At 44.3% G+C, this 20,186-nt stretch overlaps 2 protein-coding genes across 2 annotated transcripts in view; both read right to left on the bottom strand.

The window, feature by feature from the left end:
* The window catches only part of TNNI3K (TNNI3 interacting kinase), a 97,859-nt gene extending 94,708 nt beyond the window's left edge, over positions 1–3,151 (bottom strand). The window contains exons 1-2 of the mRNA XM_050901015.1: positions 3,112–3,151; positions 2,365–2,473 (exon numbers count right to left, since the gene is read on the bottom strand). Of these exons, the coding sequence (XP_050756972.1) occupies positions 2,365–2,473; positions 3,112–3,151 (149 nt within the window). The remainder of the gene's footprint in view (positions 1–2,364; positions 2,474–3,111) is intronic.
* A 10,798-nt stretch (positions 3,152–13,949) lies between these two features.
* FPGT (fucose-1-phosphate guanylyltransferase) lies at positions 13,950–18,942 on the bottom strand. Its single transcript, XM_050901016.1, has 4 exons — positions 18,867–18,942; positions 18,519–18,686; positions 16,748–16,840; positions 13,950–15,880 (listed from the first exon to the last, which is right to left on the bottom strand). The coding sequence occupies exons 1-4, from the start codon at positions 18,940–18,942 to the stop codon at positions 14,430–14,432; spliced, it is 1,788 nt and encodes a 595-aa protein (XP_050756973.1). The 3' UTR covers positions 13,950–14,429.
* Positions 18,943–20,186: the final 1,244 nt, after the last annotated feature.

The raw sequence follows: 20,186 nt of genomic DNA, 5'->3' as shown, positions 1-20,186 counted from the left end.
TGTGATTAATGATAGTGATATAAGGCTCACCTATTCTTCAGGTTTTCCTTCAGGGGCAACTGAGGGAAAAAGAAATTGCACGTTCTGGGAAACAAGTCCTTTTAGTTGACTTGTCTTTGCTGTAACGAGTTGGGTATGCGCGGATGTACAACTACACATATTGACGCACTGCGGTGACTGCATGGGGCAGTGGATTGCTTTGTTTGAAGGATGAATTCTGCAAGTCTCAAAATCACAGAATATTATCGTGCTGTAAAGTCATGTCTCCCGCTTCAATTTTCATCTTTAGAACTACATTAAAAATTCATCTTCCTAGCACTTAATATATGGTTAAGAATCCAGGTTTTACTATTTTAGCTATATACTTAAATTTTCCTCTTCTCCCAGTTTGAAAAATAAAACCAAAAAGTTTCAGTTTTTTTTCTTAATGATATTCATTTTTAATATGATTTGAGTTCTTATAAACCGGCAAAATTTTAATGTTTTTGTGGGAAAATATTGCAAGGAAAGTTTTATATATTAAAAGCTGCGATTAAAAGGCCTATATTGAAAATGAAAGCTAGCTCGAAATGACTACACTCAGGGCCCAGTTTTATCTAGGTGTCCTCCTAATTCCTTTCTGAAGACATAATTGCACGTTTTAGGGAAATGAAATTCTGACTTTTTATTTTTAGGGTGGTCTTTTTAGGAAACCATTGCACTAAGAGCTCTGAGATACAGGAACAGAACAGGGACAACTTTTATCCAAGAAGTGACAGGAGCCGGGCTACTTATAAATTTACTTTTCACTATCGCAGCTGCTGGGTTTTTTCCCCATGGCACTGGACAATTTAGCCCTTGACCTGTGCTTGGGCTCCCTAAGTGTAACATGGGGATGCTGACAGTTCTTTCCTCTGCTAGGCTTTGTGACTTTTGTCCTATTGACGTTCCAAATCTTTCAGAGCAGGGACTTTAACAGCTTCTTATTTCATTTCCATCAGGCAAATTACCTTCTTTGCCTTAGCTTCCGAAAACCACCCAGTTTCTCAGTCCTAACGTTTTTTAATAAATGGTTTTGTTTTAATAATGGGAAAAAACCCTATTAATTCCTCTGCTACTTCAGAGGTGAGAAGTCTTCTGAAAATAGCCACTGCTACTGTAGAAAAGTTTTTCATATAGTCAAGACTGATTTCTTACACAGGCCAGATTCGGATTTGCGATGATACAAAATCTGACTGATTTCATTACTCATGGGTGAAGGCAGCTTTTGGAACTGAAATCACTGGCTGATTCCTCAAGCCTGACTTAAAAAAAAGCCTTTCCAATGCAATGTACCCAGTGTCATTAATTCCCACTCCTTCCGTGGCAAGGAGCAGTGCTCTTTATCGAAGAAGAGTTTGGCTGACATCTTAACGAGACTGACATGGAGCAGTAAGACAGACTGATAAGCTGAACTGCCAAAGGTCAGCCAACCTTGAAGTTAATTGTTTTTTTTTCCTTACGCCTAATGCAGGAATTAAGCACTTTCACCATATACTCAGCTGTCTTGCTTAACTAAAATATAGAGTACTCTGGCTCCAATTTGTTAAGATAATTAGTTTTACCACTAAACAGCCTTAAAATGAGGCAAGTACCGAAGTATTTTACTGGGCCATGGCCGAAGTGGTCAGCACATTGCAGTGAAAGCCCAATGTCGTCTCTCACTTCACAGGCTCAAACAGTGATAATTATGCTAGCTGAAAGTGAGCAAGATGGATAATTTATATGACCAGTTCGGCTTTTTTGAGTTTGTGATTTATTTCTGATTAGAATCCCCTATTTTTTCAAGTGGGGTGAAATTATTTACCTGATCATTTTCTTAACTTACAGTCAATGAGCTGGGTGTTTTTTCTATTTGAGCTTTTCAGATAATGAACACGTAAGTATGTTACTTGGTTGGGTGAACTTGGTTGTTAGCATGTGCCGTCCTGAGAAAGTGATTACAATCATGAATTTGAAATCCACTTTCAGAAGAAAATCTGCTTTTGTGTTTGTCTAAAATTTGTAACTTCAGCAATATGAAAATATCTGAAGAAACACATTAGAAAAACTGAAAAGTACACAACAAAATTAGACATCCAGTTAAAGCTAATTCATTTACAAAAGTATATAGGTGTCTGTTATAAAATATTGGCATCAGTGATTAACAGCCACCAATTTTAGTACTATGCTGTGGGACTCTGGCCCAGAACTGTAATGACATATTCCCAAAAATAGACATTAAAGAACACGCGTTCCATACGTGAGAAACTCCTTCCATAAGAAAACACCTGAAACTGAAAATACTGTTTAATAGCAAATACTCATTTGAAAGAAATTCACAAACAGCTTTCCAGAACATTTTACCTAAAAACATGCTTCAGTTCCGCCAGCTCCTTTTCTTTGATTTGCAGGTCATCTTCTAATCGTTCTATGATTATAGCATACGATTCACTAACTTTCTTCTTCCATTCATCTAACAACAAAAAAACCCCAATTCATGAAACACTTCAAAACATACAAAAACCAGGAACTCGAATCATAATGTCCCAGTAACCAAAGCACTTGATTTTTAAACATCAAATTGTACACTGTTTCATATATTTATCTATGAAAGTATGAAAGTTTAAAATATTACAGCTATTAAACCATTCTTGCTGCAACCAATATAGACACATATATACTGATTTCATAGACAACTAATACATATGAATCTTTATCAGAAATATTTTTAACTTGAACAAGAGAAAACTTAAACCTTAGGTTGCATTTGTTAGCTCTTATTTCCTAAATCTTAGCATAGACACACAGCATAAAAAGGTTGGAATTTTTAAAAGTTTTTCTAATGAAGTACAAATTAGATCAACATAATAATCTAAGTTAATATGATCTTATACGATTGCACAAAGAAATTTAGTTTACTAGCGTTTTGTCTTCTTTTACAGACTACATATGTGATTTGGGTTAAGCCATTCTTCTCGAAAACCAACAACAATACAATACCTTATCCTTGAACTCAAGAGTAAATTAGCAATGAGTTATTTCCTGAAATATAATTTGCTTCTTGTAGATGGATGTATGATATATTGCATTTAAAAAAGCAACATTAATTACCAGTGCAAGTTTGGGTTGGTCTAGATTTATAATTTCCCATTTGTCCAATATATCTTCTTTGTTTCAGCAAAGTTCTCGCAGTAATATGATTCCTTGTTCAAGAGCAGTGACAGTCCTACTGAAAAATACTTTTGATAGTCTCTGGCTAAAAATAAACCCTGTGCCAAATGGAATGTCATGCAACAATGACACGGAGCAAAACAGCCTGTGCTGTCAACTGTAAAAAATAATAAAGGTACCTAATCAGCTTGCTTAAAAATCTGCTGCCTATTTCAACAGAAACATTTGCTTTCATCTGTTGAATACCTAAAAATGGTGGGAAGCGGGTAATTGGGCAGCTTGCTACCAATTTTGTGGAGAAAAAGAAATTTAAGAAGCTGAATCCCAAGCATACTGTCAGGATCCCCAAGGAGTGTTGGGGGTCCCCAGTTTGGAGAGGCCAGAGATGATCTCAGCTCACAACATTAAAATGTTTCCTAACATAGGGGACGGCTTTGGAGCATGCGGGTATTTTAGTTACGAAGCGCAAATTGTGTCGTATCAGAGTATTGACTTTTTGCGGTTTGGTGACATTTGTAGACGTTGTTGTGCCAAGGGAGCCTCGCTGCATCGGACTAGGCAATGAGCTGGCTGTTGGGAGTTCGGTACGTTTACTTCGTGCTCTTCTGTGGGCACATGCAGAACCTCCACAGAGATTTGCCCTCCTCGCACCAACGGGCAGCAGCAGCTCGGCCGGCTAAACCTGCCATCAGACGGCTGATGAAGGACATGACCAGGAGGAAGCTGGGCTGGTCACCACTTACAGACTTGCAAAGAAGGGAGGAGACTCTCGAGGCCGTTTTGCTGCGGCTCCTGCTCTAGGTACAATTTCTCCAGAAATGAACAAGGACACAATCAAGCTGCTTTTGTTCATATTCCAAGCAGACCACGTACAAGACAGCTGAGGACCAGGATCTACATAGACACGTAACTAAATCCTCTGCTCCATCTAATTTGTCCTGTTTGTTAGTATTTTATCTCGGACACAGTGTCACAGTAATGTAGTAAAACCCCACGGTCTGGCTAGCTGGAAGGGTGAACTGAGCAAACTGGGCTCTGTGTGTGTGCACATACATGCAAACAAACTGTGCCAAAATTCATCTAGATTGTGTGCACAGATGCATTCTTGTAAGAGTCTGTGCTTAAGACTGTGAAAGATTGGTTAATAGCAAAATAACACTGCTTTTCACTCGCACAAACTGAACCTCCTCAGTAATCTGGTTAGCACAGATCTGCTCATCTCTTGTCTGCCCTTTTCATCCCTGTGTTTTCTATCGAATGGAACTACTTCACACATTACTCCCAGCCAATTATGGGATTCATGCTGGTTTCTGTATGTGTCTCTTTTCCTCCCTTTATTGTTTTTTTTAATTTATTTGGTATATATATAATTATATGTGTATAAATATATACATATATATTTATATATATTTATATATATATTTATGTATTTAAAGTGTGTTGATTGACCTTGGCAACTGTTCTGTGTATAAGTTCTTAGTTTTCTCAGTTAAGGATTTCAGGCGAGAAGTTATGTAACTATAATACACTTATATAAAATCTTCAACATGCTGCATCCCATTGTAAACAAACTTGCACTCCTGTGATGGTTCCTGACACAGCACGAGCTCGTCCATTTATTTGCACTGATTTGCACATATAAACCAGGGATGTATTTCAGAAGACTTTGAACTGCTTTGACAATATGCCCTGTGATAGTCAACCAAATATTTGCAAAAAGGCACCAGCCTGGTAACTGATCCTCCACATCTAGTTGCCAAGCAACTGGAAGAGCTGGAAATGCAGCGCTGAGACAGGCATCTCCTCTCCCACTGCTTTTATCAGCTGAGCTCTTGTTTGTTTTTCTTTAAATGTCTAAAATGCAGCCGTGGCTGTGCAGCCAAAGACAAGTGTTTTGGCCATCTCTCCCACCCGCTAGAGAGTACTGGGGTCAAAAGGCCTGCCAGGACACGTTCGCTTCAGCACACATCCCCCTCGGCAACCGGGACTACGTCAGGAACTCAGCAATGGACACATTTTGTCTTTTTATAGCAGTGGAGCTTTCTAAACGTTTTCTGATCCATTCATGCAGGAGAGTGTTAATCATATTACCATTTTTACCTTTGATTGTCAAGCAGGATCAATCAGCCTTTTTCTTCATAGCCCGTGCTTTTAGGAGCTGCTCTGAAAGAAGGGCCTGCAGCTGGACCAGCCAGGGCTTCCCGGCTCTGACACAGGGTGTCTCAGCGGCTGTCGCGGCCGCCACGGCAGCGCAGCACTTGTGCAAGTATTTGCACTGCCGCAGCGTTTAGGCAGCCTCTGCTGCAGATGTTGCTAACTCAGTTCCATCGCTCCTCAGGCATCCGAGACTCGGCCTTCTCCTCCTTTCCACCACGCGCGTGCATGCAGGACTGCATTATGCCCTGCTCCACGCCTCCTGCGCCAGCTGCATGGCGGCGGAGCAGCAAGGAAGCTGCACGGGCGCCCGTCACCGGGAACGGCTCTGCCTTCAGCAGCGCTGCGCCTCCCAGCCTCCGGCCACCTCCGCTCGCCGCGTGGCAGCCCTCAGCCTCGCCTCGCGCGCCGGGGACACAGCAGATACCGGGAGCACCGTGCGGTGCCGTTGCCTGCCCTCAGCAAACCTCGTCCGCAGCCGCCGCTGTGAAGGCAGCTCAGGTTGGTTCAGGGGAGCTGGTAGCATGTGCTGGCCGCCGCCGAGGCCAGCCGGCGGGCAGCCGCCTCCTGGGCCAGTTTGCCTTGTGTGGATCATTCGTACGGCATCTCCACAGGCAGGAGATAGATAGAGGATTGACTGTTCACTGTTCCACTGTTGTGTCACACGATCTGGGTAACAGCACTTCAGTTTTCACTGGAGTGACAATAAAAACAGTAATAGTGTTGTCCTTTTTTGTAAAAGTCTTGAGATTTATGAAAGAAACCCTTACGATCAAGGCTGTGAAAATGTAACCCTCTCCCCTCCGAGCCCCTGAACACACCAGGATGGACGCTGTGGCTTGATTTCCACATGCTTCTCTGTCCTCACCGGGCTTATCCCCATGGAGCAGCTAAGGCTGATGGCAACACTGCCCGCTCAGCCTGGGCTAGCTGGAGGGAGAGCCGGGGTACCACGGAGGAGTCGACGGTACCCCAACCGTGGTGGGGGACTCGCCGTGGCGGTGACTTAGCTGCTCCATGCACGTTAGGACTTCAGAAGGGCTTGGCTTCGGCCTGCTGTCACTTAGGGGCTTGGATGCGCCATACAATCCAAACTGGAAGTTTGTCAGTTGAGGTACAAATCTCAAACAGGCCCGGGATAGCTCATCGGCCCCGGGAGCCCCCCTTTTCTGTCTGCCTTTGGTGCTGCAGCTCCCGCTGCCTCCGGAGGGAATCCCAGGGTGGCTGTCAGTGCCCAGCGAGGGGTGTGCCAGCCCCACGTGCCACAGGCAGCGCCACGCCACGGCAGTGCCAGCCCGTGTGCCACGGCAGTGCCAGCCCCACGTGCCATGGACAGTGCCAGCCCCGTGTGCCACGGGCAGTGCCAGCCCCACGTGCCATGGACAGTGCCAGCCCCGTGTGCCACGGGCAGTGCCAGCCCTGCATGACACGGGCAGCGCCAGTCCCGTGTGCCACGGGCAGCGCCTCTGTCCCGCTCCTCAGCTGATGTGGCAGTGCCTGCAGGGAGGCAAGGAGGGAAATGGCTTTCAGCAGCAGCTAAGGGAGAGGCGAGGCGAGGCGAAGCAAGGAGCGTAAAGGTGGGGTGAAGAGTGGCGAGGCGAGGGGTGCTGAGGCGAGGCACAAGAGCACCGCGGCGAGGTGCCGTAAGCTGAGGAGAGGCGCCGTGAGCGGAGGCGAGGCGAGGCGAGGAGCGGTGAGACAAGGTGAGGTGAGGAGAGGCCTGGCGAGAGACAGTGAGGCGAGAAGAGGTGCGTTGAGATGGCGAGAGGCAGGGTGCAGCGCAGCGAGGCACAGCGACAGGAGGAGAGGTGAGGTGCTCACACTGTGACTGCACCTGGAGGTGGGATCCCGGGCAGTTAAAGCTCAGTGGAAAATCGCCTGAAGAAGTGGGATGCTCCAGCAGAGGTGAGGGGCGATGACTCACAGCGGGGAGTGCAATGCTAGGAATAAAAATCTGGAATTGACAAAATAGGTTTTGGCAGTCCCCGTGGCCTGAAGAACAAGCCTTTTCCTCCATCCAGACCAAGCAAACTATGACAGAAACAGGAACAGGACAGCCTCCAAAGCCCAAGAAATGTTCTGCTCACTTCTGCACAGAAAATGCATTTTAATGCAACAGCTTTATAAAGTAAGAGCATTAAATTTCCATGATGAGATAGAGATAAAATTTGCTTTAAAAGAAGAAAGTACCTTGCATATTATTTATATTCTAGTACGATCTAGTTTATGAAAACATATCAAAAAGAAGTCATCAGTTCCTACACCATGTTTTTGTTCACTCTTTGCAAACATGTGCGTGGGTGAAGATTCTTTCATATGGACACTCAGGGAAGACCACTGGAAACTACAGCACAGGAGGATAATCCCGTCAGTCAGCGAAGTCAACGCAAGAGCTTTGTTCACCATGAAAGCAACTTTCACGTGAATTCCTGAAGCATTCACATCATAGGCTATGTGAAGCAGTTGCAGAATAATTGAAACTAGGAGGAAAAATAAGACAAAAATTAATAAGCCTCTTTGCAGACCGTTTGCAAACAGAGGAGAAAGGACTAACTACACTGACTACTATGTTAGGCCAGTTCTAATTGTCATCTATACAAGTAGCACTAAAATGTCAAGAGCAATGTTTTTCAGTGAGTAAAGTCTTCAGATGTAATGTTTACAGAATAGGGAGCTTTACAAATTTCTTCGTTAACTTTTTAGAAGTTTTATTGCAGTTTTATGTTTGGAATGTGCAGCTGTCGTGTCCAATCTTACAAGAGAAATATGTGAAAAATTCTTTTCCCATTTCTGGTTTTAAATGTCCTTCACAGGGAGGCTTTACACAATTAAGTCTTTTGAAATGATCTGTATTTCAAATTAATTAGAACATATCCATATCTATCATTTACTTCCAGAGGCTGTAAGTTGCTCCTATACATTTCAATGTCATTCTGGTGACATTCAGATATGTCACAGAAAATGAAACAGGCATTAAAAGAAAGTGCATTTTTGTAAGAGTAAAGTACAAGGAACTCTGTGGCCCGTATAAGGCAACAGGTGTTTACAATGGCTTCTCTGTGGCAGTGGATTAAAAGAAGTGTACAGAAGAATATTACTGCTATTTTTGTTCTCACAATACTACAGTGGCATTTGCACAGGGATTAATTTTCCACATGTGCAGGGAGCAGAAAATGAAGCTGTTGCATCAGAGATTTAGGAATGAGAAGAGGCTGGAACCGCTGAGCTCCAGCACAGACAAACTCCCTGTCCAAGTCAAGAACATTTCTATGCAGATCCAAATGTTGGAGCTTACTTTCTTTCATCGGTTCCCCAAATCCTTCTGGCACAGGTACCTTTCAGCTGCTCATTTTTGTTTCAGCTGCCTTCCCTTGTGTTCTTTTTTAAGCGCCCAATTTCTCAGATTTCAATTTCCTGCCTAAAAGGTTACTGAAATAATCCTCCTCTCTCAAATTTCATAGTGTAATATATACAGTATGGCTAAATCTCTGTTCATTATAGCATGCTCTCGAAGCATTCAGGGAAATCATTAAGATGATGTTCATTATGAGCCCTATTATTGCACTACACAGCAAAACTAATTAAATGAAGAAAGCTGACATGAATAAAATCATTAAACACTCATCTTGGCTTTATTTGAGGCTGTACCAGCCTGAGTTGCATTTCAGGATAGATGGAGCCAGGCAATGATCTATAGGCCCATACGAAAACTGCATCCATCTAGGAAACGCAGTAAGCCTTAATCAAAATCAAACTCCAGATTTCAATAGATGCCTCCTGTTCTTAGAAGGTCCTAGCTGACTGGCATTTTCAGCATTGCATCCTTTATTACTCAGACTGCAGGAAAATCATCGGCCAGGATGCCATGACGGTCTTGTTTTCAGAATCTGATACAAGAAACCAGCAACCCCATAACTGCTATTATCTTGCTGTTAAGTTTTACTGTGTGGCCTTGCACAAGTCTCTCAGTTTCCTTAGGACAAGTTTATCCCAGCTGGTTGCATGAGAAAGTTGTTGTCATCTACCTTAACAGCAGACTGTGAAAAAGAAAGATTAGCTAACGTTTGTAAAATGCAATACGAATAAAACACATACGCATATTGTGTACGTCAAACTTAGATTATTATTGTCAGGAAGTGTCCAGTCTGAAGTCTTTTTGCTTTTAGTAAGATTTGATCACACTACAACATAGACCTTGTTCTAAGGACTAGAATTTGTTATAGCTAAAAAACCCCCCACGCTTCATAAATAGCTGCAATACATACAGCAAAGAGTTATCTCATGCCTCAATAAGGACATTATTTTTCAAATGTGTCATCAAGGATACATACAAATACTCGCTTATCTGTCATCTCCTCTCTCTCTCTCCTTGACAGAAATATCGTGTTAACTCAAAAATGACGTTACATCCACTACAGACTGACTGTTCTCCTTGCAACTACTTCTGTGCTCTGCAGCTCCAGTGCTTTCTTTGCCTGCTGAACTCCCGCTCACCCAACGCCCAACAGAACTCAACAAGCGGCACAGCAAGGTGCAGTAGATTAGCGAAGGCTTGGCAGGCGTGTGCAGGGTTGTAACACTCACTGTCAGGACACGCAACAAGAGCTCTGCAGTTCTTGTTCTTCTTCAGAGATCCCTATCCCTGGTGGACTCTAGAAACCTTTGCTCCATCGATGTGCTTGCCAGGGGCAAAATCCTGGCCCCTGCTTAAATCAAAAGCAAAACTCCTAGTGACTTCAATCAAATACGGTATTCGTTCCAGGTTTTCAGATTTTATTCTGAAGCCGATACAGGAAAATCAACAAAACTAGCTACTTTCTGTAGCTTGACAGGGTAAAGCCACATTTCAGCATTTAAAACTCACAAAAAAGCCTGCACAAAAATATGCCTTGTGTCTACCAAATCCTTTCAACAAAATTCATCAAAGTGCAATGGATGTGTATTTTAATGTTTGAACTCCACCAGCCCTTGACAGATGGATGCCTGGATTGCCAATACCATTATCGGTCTTCAGGCACTAACATTCTCTACGGCACAGTCCATTTTCTCTGAATATTTCCATAAACTTTCTAATCTCATGCTTCACAATGATAATTTTATTGATAGTAAGAAAGACCACGAAGGATTATGGATGCATTAGAAATTTAATGGGCAAACATATGCTTCCTGTGGCTCAGTACAAATTAGTGGAAACTTATATGTAAAAGTGTTTATTCCTAAGTATGGAGTCCAAGAATGAATTTACAGAATGTGTGTGAGAACATGCACACACATAACCCTATATGATATAAAAACATATGGGAAAATAATTACTAGAGCTCTGTATTAATTTTTAATGTTTTTCATAAATTATTACATTACACTTGACTGTAGTTTAAAAATGAAAAATAGTACAAATCCAGACATTTCAATACCTGTGGAATAAATTCATTAAGCCTGCTGACATTACCTATGGCTAATATTGACCAAAATCTGCTTTCTAAAATTTGAGACAAAAATATTTAGTGTAAAAGGAAAGCGTGGAGTGGCATAAAGACTTAAAGCAGTCTGATGTGTCTTACCTAGTAAATTAAATCTACACTTATTCCATTACAACAGTTTTTTTTTTTTTTTATGAAGTTCTTTGCCTCAAGATCTAAATGTTTTACTTCCTAACAGGGCAATTCACTGATGCGCTGCTTAGAACTGTTACTTGAGACTGGACATTACATACTTCACAGGTTTGCAAAAAAAGGTATCTTAGGCCTTTATGCAAAGGTTAAGAAAATATTTCTGGCTCCTCACTGAAGCATTTAGCCACAAGCTTTTCAACTGCGTCATATATTTTAAGAGCTAGAAATGAAGCGGCGTCTGACCACACATTTGGTGTGTTTAAATGCAGACACCGTTTGTTTAAGCAATAGCGTCACGGGGCTGCGCTCTACAAACTGCATAGCGGAAGAGAAGATCATGGAAAAATTTCATGTTTTGAGGTATGCCAACACCCAGCTCCTTTGTGCGCTGCCCTAGTACAGCCACGCTCTCTGGGGCTGCGGCCAAAGGATACTTTCAGCAAATCTTTACAGAAGTTTTCCTCGTTTAGGTCCTTGACAGCAGGACTAAGCACAGGGAAAGCGTTACTGCCCTCGGTGAGAAAGACACAACGGAGCTTTCCAGCAGTTACCTGTGAATTGTGTAATCCGGGTTTATTATGAGCGTTTACTGTTTGCAAGTGCCAGGCTTCTCTGTGGAGCCTAACGAGCACCCACCAGGCTCACCCCACCTACCCCAAGGCTGTAAGCCTGGGTTTACAGTCAGACCTGCAGGCTGTCGAGCTCAAGGGATTACCAGTGGAGATTACCGCCCTGTCAAACCGACACCGTCACTTGCCAACAGAGTTTGTCAGAATGACAGAATTTCTGTCCCAGTTACCATTTCACAGTAACTTGGGTCATTCTGACACAGAGGCAAGGTTAAGGAATGACAGTAATGGACAGCACATCCCAGAGAATACTACTCTCTGCAGGGGCGTGAGTAGCTACTTCTTACCCATCCCGGTTGCAGCTGGGCCAGTACGTCTGAGCAGTCCAGGGCAGGACAGGCAGGACAGCAGCACACCAGGAAAGGAAATCAGAGAGAGAAATACTCTTAAGTGCCTCTTACCTCTCCTTGTGCACTTGGCGGACTGACAGAGCCTGAGGCAGGCTGCTGACCCAGGTGCCAGGCGTGGTAGTCTAAGACTACGAGCAGGATTCCACTCCTGTTCTTTTTTTCTTGGAAGGAACACTGCTTCCAAGACTGCAGCAGCTGCTACTCGATCAAGTCTACCCCACCACTTTCCAAAAGCTGTTTAGTCAGTACGCTTTTCCTCATTCTTTTTTCCCATTACTTATGTGTCAGAAGCAAATCCATTTTCTATTTATATCCAGATTACTTTCAAGTAATGAAATCAACACATGGTACTTAGGGAATTTAGAATAAATGCAACTGTAACAGTTAAAGTGAATAATCATGTTAAAAGAATGCAACTTCATTCTACTGTTACTAAACATCCAGAAAGCTTGTCTAGCAGTAAAGCAATCATCAGGGAAGTCTTTGCACCACAAAGTTTGGTCTCCGATTGAAGACGCAAAGTCTATGTCAAACATTTGTTTTTCCCAAAACGTTTTGTATACTCTAACAACAGATGAATAGCTTACGCAAATAGGGTGATATACAAACCACAATTTCATGCTCCATGTTCTGTGACTATTTTTACTTTGTGACTTTATGCATTTGTCTTGGACCTTAGTGTTCTCAAATCTATTGCTGTTTCCATTGTTAAACTAATATTTTATAATGACTTTTAAAACCTCTGTTTGCTCAGAAATTCTCCTTATTCCTTTGAAGTCAACCTCAGCAATTCCCAACCTCCATGTCTAGCTCCTTTGTGTTTCTTCTTGCTCAGAAGAGATCCTCAGGAAAAACACTATGCCTCTTGAAAGGTTTCTTTATCAATGAGGAAGAAACTTGGCGAAGGTTAAACCAGCTTGGGTAATATTCAGGAGATATTGCACTACTACCTCGTAGGTGGCATAAGAAAGATGCCCTTAGGGAATTCAGCCAGTAGGGAGATAAACACTGTTATAATGAAACATTAAATAAAACATGAAAACCCCTAGATAAATGCAAGAGAAAAGGATGCATTGTGTTTGCAGTCAAATTACATTGATATAATACACAGCACATTCTTAAAGATAGCATGAAATGGAAAAAATAAAAATGCAGTCATAGAAGCAAAATTAAAAATAAATGATTTGAGGTATCTGAATATAAACTTAGCGTGAACAAGCTTTTTTCCACCTTGTAGCACTAAAGTACACACCGATTGTTTATGTAATGAGCTGTTGAAAACACAGAGGATCACAGAATTGGACAGGCTTGCATGCTCTCCCGCACAACATCTTTGTGGTGCCACAGCCTAAGACAGAATAGGGGGCTAGACGGAGCACTGGCGTGACCTGCTATGACACTGCCTATATTTTTTAAAAAGTGGGGTGCGGAAGAGGGAACAGAGAAAAGTACATTTACAGTTGCACACATAAAAAAGGCACTTTCCTTTCTGATCAGGCCAGAATGGGAAGTATAAAAAGCACACTTATCTATTTGGAGCTGGATCTTTGGCACCTAAACTAGAAACAAAAGGACATCCTTATTAGTAAAGGGTGGAGAAGGGGAAGAGAGAACAGATATTGCGTGTTTCTCTGCAGATGTGCATCGTGGTACCACTCACGACAGTTAACCTCTCTGGTGTCTCCTCCGCTGGTCTGCATGAGGATTAAGCATCACTCCAAGGACTCTGAGAGTTCAGTTTAGAGAAATACGAATTGCAGGTTTTCATGTGGCACATATCGGTAAATCTGTGGATAACAAAAAGTCAGTAGCTGCCCAATCAAACTACCAGCTTCCAAATGACTAACAATAAAAAAAATAAAAATCAGTATGTCCTCATGCCAGGTTTTGACCCCAATATTATTAGCCACAAGGGAAAGAATGATCTCTCATGCAAATCTTTTTCCTTTGCTGAAAAATGAGAAAGTATAAAAAAATTACAAAATAAAAAAAATAAGAGAAAATGATTAATGCTTAAGACAGGATGTCTTGATTTAAAAAGTACTTTTAATAAATTTCTCTCTACCTATTAGAAACACTACTGTAAAAAGGCAGCATGAAAGAGAGAAACATAAGTTATTGCTATATCATTCCATGTTGCTGGAGCTAATGTTCTACTTTGAAAAACTTTTAAAGCAGTTTTCAGCCAAATTTCTAATTAATTTGTTCTGTATCATATTCTTACTGACAAAGACTACAAAACATAATAATACACACCCCAAGAAAAGTCACCAATTAGTGTTTTCAGAGATCTGAAACATTTCATTACTTCTTTCATCAAAAGAATAGTTTATCTGCATTTGCTGCATTATTAATATTATGCTACAACAATGTTGTTAATGCAGTTTCATTATTTCTACTTCAATGAAATCAGAGAAAAGATCTGTGTACTTTTTTCTTATGATTTTTACAAGCTGGGAAGTAATCAATCATCCATAAATGAAAACAGGAAATTTGTTCAAGTACTGTTCATTCTACAAATCAGACTTCTCTTTTTGTCTTTGTAGATGGATTTCATCATAAATTTGCTTCCTAAACTTCAACATGTCTTCTACATCTTTGTAGGTGAGCATTTCTTCAACAGACAAGAGCTGAAAGCCATTCAATTTAAAAGCTGACATGTGCTGCACAGAATTTAACATTTTTAACGACATTCTAACCGATTCACTTAAAGTAGAACAAATGGGAAAAATCCTAGCAGTCCACAAGCCCAAACGTGTGTTCTCACTGGAGAAGAGCTGGTCTGAAACCTTTACACCCCAGAGGTCCAAGCACTCTAGTAAGCTGACTCCAAAAAACTGGAGCAAATGTACATCTGACAACAATCTCACAGTCTTTTTCAAGTCGTCTTCTACACTAAACACCATACTTACATACTTCACTTGATCGTTAATTTTTATACTTAATGAAGTCAGGAAACAGTTTGAAGGTATGTCTACTTTCAGATTTATGTACGATCCACTAATAATGCTGCTCTTCCCTACTGAGACTTCAGGTCCAATTCTAGAGTATTCAATAACGGATCCAGGTGCTATAAAACATCCAGGCTCAAGTATGCTTTGAATGATACTTGCTGATTGATCCAAGGTCTCAGCTTTGTCAGAAAACAGGCTAAAAGCCACAGACAGCAAGCCAAGCTCAAATTTCAGTTTGCTATCAGATGTAAAATGAAACAAATACTCTTGAGTAGTTCCAATGTGATAGAACTTGGAGTTGTTTAAGACTATAACGTTAAGCGTAGTTCCTTTCAGGAGAGAGTATAGCTTCTGCCGTACTTCTACTAACTGTGATTCCTCTTTTGTGATGTTACTTGCGTTTTTCATGTAATCTTGAGTGGCTCCAGGTCCCAGGGCCTGGAGGAAGTCACCATATGCATCTATTTCACAGCAAAGAGCGCCCATCTGCTTATAAAATGTCAGTAATTGTTTTGCAATGCTATGATCAATGTAAAATAAACTGTCTGTATACACACACTCCGAGTCCACTTCTGAGTCACTGCGGTCTCCAGAGGAACTTAGCTGAGAACAATTCCCTCTTACGCATACTGCGCCACACCGGCGCATCGTCTCAATATCAGGCTTGTGCAGGAAATGATGGCAACATGTGTATTCAAGTCCTCCTTTTCCTGAAAAACTGGACGGATCTAAAACAAACACTCCGTGAGTGGTCCCAACTGTCAAATCTGAAGGGTGAGCTAATGCGGTAAACCCAGGTTTATCAAATGTGACGGTTTCTGTAACTCCGGTGCTGTAAAGTTCTATGTCATCCGAACACGTGATGAGAATTCCTGGTTTCATGTGACTGGGGAAATCAATGTACATGGCGAGCTTCAGTTCCAACATCTGGTAAATGGGATCGCCAAAAGGCAAAGCTGTGAAAATCTTTCCCAGGGCACTTGCATGTGGTAAACGTTGACTGTAACCACCTTGATGAAAAAGACATTTTTAATTAGACACTGTACATAAGTAAGCAAAACTAAACCTATGCGGCTATTTTACATACACACAAAGGTATAAACCGCTCTCCCCCCCCCCCCCCCAGCTTGGTCATATACTGAGTATTCCTCAAAAAATGACAGATGTAAAAAAATCATCAATCATTCTTCTTCAAACATTTCCCAAAGCAGGTCTGACCTTATGTCCAAAATTTAGCATGCCTTAAATAGCTTATATTAAAATTGTGGTTGATTTCATTACCTTTAGCTTGCTTCAGGGCTGGAATATGGACCACTTGTCTATAACTAAAGTGAAGAAAGCGAATGATGCCTGCTCTTTGCTTGAAAAAAAGGAGGACCCCCACACCCCTGCTGGGAATTTTAAGTCAGAGATGAGTCAAATAAGCAGCGGTTTGGTCAGGTGACTTGTTATTACCCGTTATATTTCCTTCTCCTCTGCAAAACTGATGCCCCTTTTGGAAGTGTTCCGACTAATTGGATAAGAAGGCAAGTATTCAGTCTGCCTGTAGTTATGAGGACCCCTGGGTCCCCCCCCAGAGAGGGCCATGTTCCTTAAATGGGTATTTCAAGGCAGAAGCTTAATTCAGATACTCTGCATTACACTTTTCTCCACTGTTTGATCAAACAACTTAGAGTGCTGAGAAGAAATGCTTAAGTGACAGCAATATCTCCTAAGTATCAATCTAAATTCAAATGATCATATCAGATACATTTGGGATTACTTTTCTGAGGGAACTGTAATTCAGAACTCTGACAACTCTGCCATCATATCATTTTGGGGGGGGGGGGGGGAAGAGGCGCACAATTTTAGAGTGTGCAATGTAAAACAGAATTTACCAGAATGAATTAGCAGCACAAGAAAAGAAGTCCATTTATCACCATACAGCTCTTCCAAGCACTGAAGAACATGAAGTGTTGAGCCACCATTTCCTAAAGAAAAAATACTTTAGTATCTGCTGAAAAGAGCACCAATAATATCTGCAGTGACATGTGAAGCATACTGGGATCTGGTGCTGTGGTAGGGTGATGAGGAAGCATGTTTTAAATGCTGCCTTTTGCTGTAGAAAATAAGTTGTCATTTATTTTTAAAAAGGCCTTATGACTGCAGAGACGATCTTTTAAACAAACCGAGTGTCAATGGATGCACAGATAGCTATCTGAAGTTTCCTAAACCAGCTCTGACAGAACGGTCTTTCTACTGTTATCGTAGTTGATAAAATCATGCAAAGAACATGATGGACAGTCACTCTGGAAGCCTTGTGCACTCAGAGGGGAGGGCATCCTGAGTAGACAGCTCTTGGGCAAATACCATGTTTTCCCCTCCCAGTCATCTCTGAACGGCCCCACCATTTGAAGCATTTCATCATTTCAACAGGCCGTAACTTAACCATAAAAACTAGCTCCAGTAGGAAACAAGTCACACAGAAGTTCACTACTGACTCGCAGAAAGCGTTCAAAAGTACTTTTGACATTTACGATATGGAAATGAGGAAAAAGGTTTGGGATATGAGGAAATGGTTTGGATATTTTTATGTGCTCCTACAACTTAAAATTGCTGGATTTCTGAAAATTAATCTGTGCCTATTATCCTACACTGCAGATAGACTACTGAGATTAGTTACTTTCTACATCAAAGTGAACAGGAATTAAGAATTATAGGATGATATTATGGACAGTCAGACTACTTTCTTCTAGGTTTTTGCTGCGCATTGGGTAATATATTAAAACATATACAAATTGTTTAAATTTAAACAATCGGGTTAAGGTAAGTAGTACGAATTTATAAAAAACATGAGTTAGTGTTATTCTGTATTCTATACGATACGCTCAGAAGAGTCATATAGTATCATCAACGTGCACTCATTAAAAACCACCACGATGGAGAGCCAGATACTACAATGGGAAGTGTAACGGCCAAAATTAACTTACATTGAGTCCAAAAAGCAGCCAACCCATGATGCTAGCAGTTGCCCAACGGAATCAGAACTACACACTATTTAACGGCACTAGAGCCTACACTTGTGGTTTAATTAATACTTCAGACTGTAGCAGCATTTTGGAGCCCTCTCATTGCAGGAGGCAGCTGCCGCAGCACATAAGCACAAAGCCTGCTTCCACCTGACCGAAAATGAGTGTAATTATATAAGTGTATTATAGGAGTATATATGTGTTAAATGAGCGTATAGTATATCAAGGGAGCGTAACTCGTGCAGGAACACCGCGAGGCGTTGCGCCTGCTCCCCGTGCCGTGTGCCAGTGCCCCCCCGGCAGCGACACCAGCACTCGCCAGGCCAGCAGGACAGGGCCGCACACGCCGCGTCCTGCTCCACATCCGTGCCCGGCACACGTGCTTGCGAGGTGCCGGGCTCCCACCGCACGCCGCGACCCTTCCTTCTCCTTCGGCCTACGCCAAACCCTGCTTGACCTCCAGCAGGAACCGAAGTCCGGCCAGCCCTGGGTGGGCGCGACAGGAGAGGCCCGGCCAGCATCACCGAGCCCCGTCCGCCCTCTGAAGCCAAACCAGCTGCCTGCGGAGCTGACACCGGCTCGTCCTGACGAACCCCGCTTCCCCGCCAGAGCAGGGGGGAAGCCGACGACGGGTGCCCACCGATTTTCGGCCCAGGTGGATCCACAAACACATGGTACCGAGCGCCCAGCGGCAGCTCCTTCCTGCTCAGCTTCTCGGCCAGCTGCCGCCGGTAGGCCAGCGCCTGCTCCGCGTCGGCGGCCGTCACCGCCACGACGTCCCAGAACTCGCCGGGCCGGGCGGCCTTCCCTGTCGGCAGAGCGGCACCCGCGTCAGGCGCGGCGGAACCACCGGAGCCCGAGCCGCCCCGAGGTCAGACCGCGCACACCCGACCCGCAGGACCCCCGCGGGCCGGCCGCTCCACGGCCCCGCGCCGGACGCGGCTCGGCCGGCCCGCCGCCTTCCCGCCCCGCCGTGGGGCCGCCCCACCTCTGAGCGCCGCGAACCGCGCCAGCCGCCGCCCCGTGGCCTCCCGCCGCGCCGCGCTCCGCTCGCCCGCCGCCATGGCCGCGCCGACCTCCGGGGGCCGGGCCCCAGGCTGCTGCCGCCGGCGCCGCCGCGGCCTCGGAGCGCCCGACCCGGAAGAGCCGGGCTGGGAGCCGGGGCGGGGCGGCCGGTGCCGGGGTCGGCCCCGCGGCGCCGGCGCTGAGCTCGGCCCTCGGGTCGGGCCCCGGGGCAGGGCTGGAGGGAGGCGGGCTGGCCGCTCTGCCCCGCTCCGGAGCGGGCGGGAGACTCGCCTCGGGCCGCGGCGGGGGGCCGAGTTCGAGCCCCGGCAGCGGGGCCGGGCGGGCGGCAGCGGGCGGCGCGGGACCCCTCTCGGGGCTGGGCCTGCCCGTTGGTGCGCGGAGAGGGGCCGTGCCGCGCCTCTGCTCGGCGCCGGCTGCCCTGTGAGGTGATGCCCTCGCCGGGTCTCTGTCGGGTCTGGTGGGGAAAGGGGCATGGCGGGCCGGCCCGGGTGAAGGCCCTTTCGGCCCCGCCGCCGCGCTCATTTGCGCTCCGTGCCCCCCCCCCCCCCCCCCCCCCCGCTTTTTTTTTTTTTTAAATAGTACCCATTCACTGAGTTCTTGGCTCTAAAGGTGCTGCCGGTGGCGTTCCGTTCAGAAGGAGAACGCACCGCTGCCGCCGGCCTCCCTCGCTGGAGCCCTGTGCGCGCCCGCGCAGCGTGCGCCTTCATGTGCGCTGTGTCTGCCGTGGCCCTGGGGTTGTTTAACGCGAACGAGGATTTTTAAGGAGAGAAATCTCTTTCCCGCTCTTTTTAGTTATGCAACTCGTAGAAGATACATTCATAGGTACAGGCTCAGATTTGGGAATACTTGGCTGCCTCAAAATGCAGGTCCTGTGTTGAGCTCAGAATTCGAAGGGTTGTGTTTCCCCGGGGCTGATGGCTTTAGGCTGTGTGTTTGTAGAAACAGATCATCGTTTTGGAACCGTGGAAGTCACAGGAGGGAGTAGGATGAGTTAAATTGCTGGTTTGGTAATCTAATTAGGAACAGAATCCTAATTGCACATGAACTAGTCCGCCTAAGTCTTCCTTGTCCGTACCTGACCTGTTTGCATTTGGTGTGGCGCTCCCCCGCCGTACCTGGAGTACGCTTGCTGAGCGCGGAGCAGGGTTTGGATTCGATGCATTGATCCTGCAAGGGCTTACGGCAGGCTCTCTGATTGTGTGTAATTATCTGTTATCTACTGGCAGTGGTCACACAGCTGAAAGTTTTTCCTGCTGCAGTTCTTTGCCCTGGGTATTGTGAT

This window comes from Gymnogyps californianus, chromosome 8 (genome assembly GCF_018139145.2).
Source record: "Gymnogyps californianus isolate 813 chromosome 8, ASM1813914v2, whole genome shotgun sequence".
Classification (NCBI taxonomy): domain Eukaryota; kingdom Metazoa; phylum Chordata; class Aves; order Accipitriformes; family Cathartidae; genus Gymnogyps; species Gymnogyps californianus.
Note: the sequence above shows the minus strand (reverse complement) of the source record. Positions and strands in the feature narration are given on the sequence as shown.

Excerpts from the sequence above, each read along its gene's own strand:
- FPGT (XM_050901016.1), bottom strand. The coding sequence starts at position 18,942 with ATGGCGGCGGGCGAGCGGAGCGCGGCGCGGCGGGAGGCCACGGGGCGG. Across the intron at positions 18,687-18,866 it reads GCGGTTCGCGGCGCTCAGAG|GGAAGGCCGCCCGGCCCGGC; the intron begins GTGGGGCGGCCC and ends CTCTGCCGACAG. Across the intron at positions 15,881-16,747 it reads TGTGCTGCTAATTCATTCTG|GTGGTTACAGTCAACGTTTA; the intron begins GTAAATTCTGTT and ends TTTTTCATCAAG.